The sequence below is a fragment of the Rhinopithecus bieti genome, unplaced genomic scaffold (genome assembly GCF_001698545.2).
Source record: "Rhinopithecus bieti isolate Rb0 unplaced genomic scaffold, ASM169854v2 scaffold_81659, whole genome shotgun sequence".
Classification (NCBI taxonomy): Eukaryota; Metazoa; Chordata; class Mammalia; order Primates; family Cercopithecidae; genus Rhinopithecus; species Rhinopithecus bieti.
The window spans coordinates 2,349,752-2,356,930 of NW_016837762.1; the positions used below are offsets into that span (position 1 = coordinate 2,349,752).

At 47.8% G+C, this 7,179-nt stretch overlaps 1 protein-coding gene across 2 annotated transcripts in view; it reads right to left on the reverse strand.

Annotated features, from left to right (window-relative positions):
- Nucleotides 1-4,590: 4,590 nt before the first annotated feature.
- Nucleotides 4,591-7,179, reverse strand: part of CXCL16 (C-X-C motif chemokine ligand 16) — a 7,104-nt gene continuing 4,515 nt past the window's right edge. Inside the window, exons 4-6 of one of the 2 annotated variants that reach the window (XM_017865956.1) lie at nt 5,476-5,892; nt 4,974-5,037; nt 4,591-4,861 (exon numbers count right to left, since the gene is read on the reverse strand). In XM_017865956.1, the coding sequence (XP_017721445.1) occupies nt 4,991-5,037; nt 5,476-5,892 (464 nt within the window). In that variant the 3' untranslated portion in view covers nt 4,591-4,861; nt 4,974-4,990. Of the gene's footprint in view, nt 4,862-4,885; nt 5,038-5,475; nt 5,893-7,179 lie in introns of those variants that run through there. The other variant, XM_017865955.1, reaches the window with a different exon arrangement.

Below are 7,179 nucleotides of genomic sequence, written 5' to 3' on the forward strand. Positions count from 1 at the left end.
AATCGTGCAGAGATCATAGCAAGGAAAAAAATATTGCTTTGAACTCCATGGGAATACTTCTTCAGCTCTGAAGCCCAGACTATCTGCTTTTAGGGCTGATGGCAGAGTCTTTGAATGAGCCCTGAGTAGGGGTGTAGAAGTGAGCCTCACCTAGTGCTGTGTTATTTGACTGTCTGTAATACAAGTTTCTTCAGAATAAGGACTGGGTCTTTTATTTTGCTTTTGTCTCATATAGGAAACTGGTTGGTATACTTGGTGACATATTGCTTGGACCTTGGGACAACATCTTCCCTTCTGAGATTGTGAACAGGTGTCTCAGTGTGTGTGAGAACTTGCCATCTCTCTGCCTGTCCATGTAGTATCCTTCTGCTATCAAAGAGAGCACACTGCTTTCAGGACACAGTGGGAGACAGCGAAGCAGCCATCCCAGAGACTGTGCCCTCAGGGCCTATTCATGCCTATTTCTTGAAGCGTTGTATAAGAGCTCTTCTGCTTTTCTTGCCTAACAGGAATTAAAGTAGATTAAGAGGTGTATGGGTTGAGAACTAGCATGAAACACTGAATTGATCCAAAGAGACTAACTGGAAATGCCTGGAATAGATGACTTCACTCTAGCCACTCCTGCTACCCCACCTCCACTTACCCTAGTTGATATTTGAGTGTTTTGTAATGACAAAACCCCAAACTGTTGCTGAGGAGAACTGCTAACACTCACTCGCACTTCCTCAAAGATGCTTGTGCCTTGTGGTTGAGAATCATGAATCAGTTGGGCACCTTCTCAGTTGAGGAAGACAAGAAAGAAGAGAATGCCCAAGGTGAGCTTTAATGCAGAGGGCAGCTCAGCAACCACCACTTGATTCTTCATTGAACCCAGAATAGAACAAGGCAAGTTCTAACAGAATTAGGCAGGGTTGGCTGGGCACCGTGGCTCACGCCTGTAATCCCAGCATTTTGGGAGGCCAAGGTAGGTGGATCACCTGAAGTCAGGAGTTTAACACCAGCCTGGCCAACATGGTGAAACCCCAGCTTTACCAAAAAATACAAAAAATTAGCTGGGTGTGGTAATGCACGGCTGTAGTCTCAGATACTCAGGAGAATGAGGCAGGAGAATTGCTTGAACCTGGGAGGCAGAGGTTGCAGTGAGCCAAGAGCCAAGATGGCACCACTGCACTCCAGCCTGGGTGACACAGTGAGACCCTGTTTTTTAAAAAAAAACAAAAAAAACAAAAATGAAAAACAGAATTAGGCAAGACTAAAGGCAGAAAGCAGCTCATGCTTCTCAGACCATGACTTTGGACTGGGCCACTTGAACGACCTTTGAATGATGTCTCAATCCATTGACACTTGGCTCCACGCATGCATGCTCACTGGGTGCAGAGGCTTTACCACCACTGCACCTAATTTTCTGCTTCCCCAGAAGGATGCTCTGTCCCAGCAGCAGTTTCTAATAATGTCCCTGAGTTAGCCAATGTTTCATTTTCCAAAATGGCAGCCATTTTTGTTGACTCTAGGTAATACCCTACCAGGAAATTTCTTAGCACTCTATGCCTGCTGCTAACCCAGATCCCACTGGTGGAATCCTGCTCATGGGCTTGATGGACCCAATCACAGCCTTGGCTTCTGTCTTGGGAGTTGGGGTAGTGAGATTGGGAGCATGACTAAAAAAGCTGTAGGGTCTCACAGGCATGGGAATCAGATCTGAGCTCCACCACTTGCTACTTGTGTGACTGCTAAGTCTCAGTTTCTTACGTATGAAGTGGGAATAGTAATAGTTCTCATCTCATATGATTCTTGTGAAGATTAAATAAAATACTACATAGATGGTGATTAGCTCAGTTCCTTGCCCATACTAATACTATTATTGTTAATAATAAAAATTTTAATATTCTGCGGCACAGAGTTTGATTGATCCAAATTTGTCATTCATGAAACACTACCACCATTGCTCCTTCCTTGTCCCCCTCCCCTGGCACCTTTACCCTAGAGCGACCATTTTTATCTACCATACTTATTCATTCCTTTGTTTTGTTTCCTATGGTTGCTTTTAAAAATATATATATATGGCCGGGCGCGGTGGCTCAAGCCTGTAATCCCAGCACTTTGGGAGGCCGAGACGGGCGGATCACGAGGTCAGGAGATTGAGACTATCCTGGCTAACACGGTGAAACCCCGTCTCTACTAAAAAAATACAAAAAACTAGCCGGGCGAGGTGGCGGGCGCCTGTAGTCCCAGCTACTCGGGAGGCTGAGGCAGGAGAATGGCGTAAACCCAGGAGGCGGAGCTTGCAGTGAGCTGAGATCCGGCCACTGCACTCCAGCCTGGGTGACAGAGCAAGACTCCGTCTCAAAAAAAAAAAAAAAAAAGAAAAAAGAAAGAATTAAAGGTGGCCCTGCATACCTCACTGGGTAACATCACATGTGCCTGGGAGAAGATGTGTAAATTATGCTACAACTACAGAACTTTGTCACTGGAAACTTGGCCTGACTTCAAGGCCACGAGGTCCCAGATCCTTATATCCTGAGAAGAGGGGCAGGATTGAGAAGATTCTGAACTTGTGGCAGGGACCGCTACCATTACTAATTTTTACGGTGTGCCAGATACTCAGCATCATTTTATCTAATCCTCAACAACTCTAGGAAGTAGTTATTGTCACTCGCATTTTACAGACAAGATTAACATAAATGATTTATTTATCCAGCTACCAGGTGGCCTAACAAATTCAAACTCAGGGAAGAAATGAGACAAGAGACCTGATGCCTGGTTGGAGTAAGGGTAAAGGAGATGGTGCTCCATTGATAGTCTGTCTTGTAGGTGGCCACAGGGCAGCCCCATGAGGGCTCCAGCTACTCTTCGAGGAAGGACTGTCAGATGGCTCTGAAGCGAGTGGACTATGCCCGCCTCAAGCTCAGTGATGTGGCTCGAACCTGTGAGCAGATGCTGGAGAACTAGGCCAGGGAGGTAGACCCAGAGCTCAGAGGGAGACCATCGCCTGCGCCATGGGACAGAACCTGAGAACATGTAGGGTGGGGAGAATGTGCACCAACATGCCCTGCTGGTCAAAGTACCCTAAGACAAAGGGGCAAATGGTGGGCACGGAAAAAACTGAAGCCCAAGCCTGCCCACGGCTATGCCCTGGCCTCTCCAGCAGGGTGCTCCTGCTCTGCTCTCCCCAAACACCCTGACAGGCTCAGAGAGGAGATGGAAACTCCCATACCCAACCCACTTCATCTAACACTTCATGCTGCTGCCCCAGCCTTCCTGCAGACTTGGCCTAACGAAGACACATTCTTCTTCATTCAGAGAGACAAAACAAGAACTAGAGCCTTAATAATAATAAAAGCAATAACAATAAAAACAAGGTCAGACTCTCACTGGGGTAGGCAAGAGACTGAGGAAGTGAAACCAGCCCATGTGGTGTCCCAGCACAGCGCCTGCTAAGGAGGGAGGGTGGGAAAGCCCAGGCCTTCGTTGCGGGGACAGGAGGACGCAGGAGAGGGCTGAGGTGGAGAGGAACAACTGGTGTACTGGGGGAGATTTGGGACGAGGGGGAACCGTGAGCAGAACAAGCTGAAGCCAGGAATCATGGTAAGGGTGCAAGGGCCTGAGGCCGGTTGTTTCCATAAAGAAGACTCAATCATTACAAAAATAATTTTTAGTAGTTAAAAAACACACATAGGGGCCGGGCGCGGTGGCTCAAGCTTGTAATCCCAGCACTTTGGGAGGCCAAGACGGGCGGATCACGAGGTCAGGAGATCGAGACCATCCTGGCTAATACGGTGAAACCCCGTCTCTACTGAAAATACAAAAAACTAGCCGGGCGAGGTGGCGGGAACCTGTAGTCCCAGCTACTCGGGAGGCTGAGGCAGGAGAATGGCGTAAACCCGGGAGGCGGAGCTTGCAGTGAGCTGAGATCTGGCCAGTGCACTCCAACCTGGGCTGCAGAGCAAGACTCCATCTCAAAAAAAAACACACACACATAGGGCCAGGTACGGTGGCTTACACCTTTAATCCCAGCACTTGGGGGCGCCGAGGTGGGCGGATCACCAGATCAGGAGTTCGAGACCAGTCTGGCCAACATGGTGAAACCCTGTCTCTACTAAAAATACAAGAATCAGCCAGGTGTGGTGGTGAGCGCCTGTAATCCCAGCTACTCAGGAGGCTTAGGCAGGAGAATTGCTCGAACCCGTGAGGCGGAGGTTGCAGTGAGCCAAGATCATACCATTCTACTTCAGCCAGGGCAACAGAGTAAGACAGTCTCAAAAAAAAAAAAAGAGTCCATCATTATAAAAATAATTTTTAGTAGTTAAAAAACACACATAGGGCCAGGCACGGTGGCTCACACCTGTAATCTCAGCACTTCGGAAGGCTGAGGCAGGCGGATCACTTGCAGTCAGGAGTTTGAGACCAGCCTGGCCAACATGGTGAAACCCTATCTCTACTGAAAATACAAAAGTTAGCCGGGCGTGGTGGCGCATGCCTGTAATCCCACTTGGGAGGCCGAGGCAGGAGAAACACTTGAACCTGGGAGGTGGAGGTTGCAGTGAGCCGAGATCATGCCACTGCACTCCAGCCTGGATGACAGAGTGAGACTCCATCTCAAAGCAAAACAAAACAAAAAATACACAGAATTTGTCCAAGTTATTATCATGCAGTGTGAAAAGCAGATTTTATAGTATAACCATTTTTAAATGAGGGGCCTAAGAGAGGGCAGTGGCTGGTTAGTCCTATGTTAGATGTTAACAAATATGTGTAGGCTGGATGTCGTAGGTCACTCCTCTAATTCACACACTTTCCGAGGCAAATTGGGAGGATCACTTGACTCAGGAGTTCCATAACAGCCTGGGCAACGTAAAGCCCATATCTGAAAACGAAAACAAAACAAGTATACAGTGCCTGCCATGTTGTCCTTTATTTACACCTTTTGATCTCCTTATTTACACCTTTTGTAAAAATGAACCACAGTTTACACTCACAAGGGTCCATTCTTGGTTCAGGTATTAGAGTCAGATGCCACAGGTATATAATGAAGCTGCAAATCTGGAAAGGATGAAGAAATTGAGAGATGAGCTCTGAGATCAAGGAGAGTGATGGGGGGATGAGGCTTGAACTAGGGAATCAGATCAAGACATTAACCCCATGACCTGGCCCACAGTAGGTGCTCAGTGAAAATTTGTTAATTTAATGACTTGCCCTCACCTCCCCCCACAGCTTCATCTCCCACTAGCTTGCTCTAGCTATCTTCTCTGTGATGTTGCTCCAAGCACTAGTCCTTGTGCCCATGGTGGCTTCCTTCCCTCTCCACTCTCTACAGTCCCTGGCTGACTGTCCTCAGAGGGCCCAGAGTCAACCTTGTGCAGACAACCTTGATACTTGTGTGTAGAGGCCAGGTTTCCAGCCACCTGAGAGCCACTGGGTCAGGATCCCTGTCAGGAGAGCTCTGGGTCCCTGAGGGAAGGGTTCAGAGGTCCAGTTTACCTGGAGAGGACTGCGGTGACTGCCCCCTCCTCCTCTTGCACAGCACATAGGAAAGGACTGCGGTGAGGATGAAGACGATGGTCAGGAGGGACAGGACTGGCACTGTGGCTGATGTCCCGGCTGTGGGACCAGCATTTTTTTTCATCTGCTTCTGGTTCACCCCAGCCTCAAGCCCAACTCCCAGACTGTGGCCCGCAGTGGGAATGGTGGTTTCACTGGAACGAGTGAGCTCTTTGTCCGAGGACAGTGATCCTGCTGGGAGGGTGGGGCGCTGGGTTGACTGCAAGATGGACAGGAGCATCTGGGCAGGGGTGCGGGTGTCTGAAGATGCCCCCTCTGAGGCCTGAGAAATGGGGGTGCTGGTAGGAGGTAAATGCTCCTGGTGGGCCACACTCCCCAAGTAAGCATGTCCACATTCTGGAAAGGAAAGAAATGAGGAATCAGGACTATCAGGAGAAAAGGTGAAAAAGCAGATAGAGGTGTAGGGGAGAAAAAGTAATATCTTTTCCTCACCCATCCCAAGGGTCAAGGCTGATACCCCTATAAATAAAAAACATTAACAAGAGAGAAGCGTAACATTTATTTAATCGCAGCTTTACATGACATAGGAAACTTCAGAAACGAAGACCCAGAGACCCAAGGAAAAGTGTATTTTTATGCTTAGGCTTGCTGTGAAGAATAGACAGTTGTATAGAAGTGTGATTGAATTGGCTGGGCATGGTGGCTCACGCCTGTAATCCCAGCACTTTGGGAGGCGGGCGGATCACCTGAGGTCAGGAGTTTGAGACCAGCCTGACCAACATGAAGAAACCCAGTCTCTACTAAAAATACAAAATTAGCCATGTGGTGGCACATGCCTGTAATCCCAGCTACATGGGAGGCTGAGGCAGGAGAATCGCTTGAACCCGGGAGGCAGAGGTTGCAGTGAGCCGAGATCACACCATTGCACTCCAGCCTGGGCAACAAGAACAAAACTCCGTCTCAAAAAAAGAAAAAAAAAAGTATGATTGGACAAAAAGGGTATGATCTAATGGTAATAAATGGGGGACGGGGGAACCAGAAAGGCCTGTCCAGATTCTTCTTGGCCTCCAAGTATAGGGCAGGACCCCTCTGAAATGAGGCCTATGACCTACTTCCAGATGAAGTTAGAGAATTCCTTTAAGGCTAGCTGTCACAGAAAAACAGAAAGAGCAGAGTGAGCTACTTACTTCTGCTGTTTTCTTAATGACCAAGGTGCCATGTTTTGGTGTGTTGTGTTCTGAGCTCCAACAGAGGGAAGAGTGAGTCAGGGAGGATATCAAGCTAAAGGCCAGAAGAGGAAGGCAGTGACAGACGGAAAAGATAGGGGACAAGGAAGTGAGCAAACCACGAGACAAGTGGGTGTCATGAACTGGGAAATCAGAAGACCAGGGTTGGAATCCAGGCTCTGCTGTAAAGTAGCTGTGTAACCTCAAGTAGCTGTGTAACCTCACCCCTTGTCCCTAACCTCTCCGGAAGTGATTTCTTCCAGCTGTAACATGAGGATAATTGTAGTACCAAGGGCAAGGGTAACTGGGAGGATGAAAGGAAATCATGTAGGTCTAGGCAGACTTAAAGGCAATATGGATGACACAGATCGTACAAAACTTTAGCTAGGACATGGAAGAACCTTTTGTATTTTAAAGGTTGTATATTTATTTATTTATTTATTTATTTATTTATTTA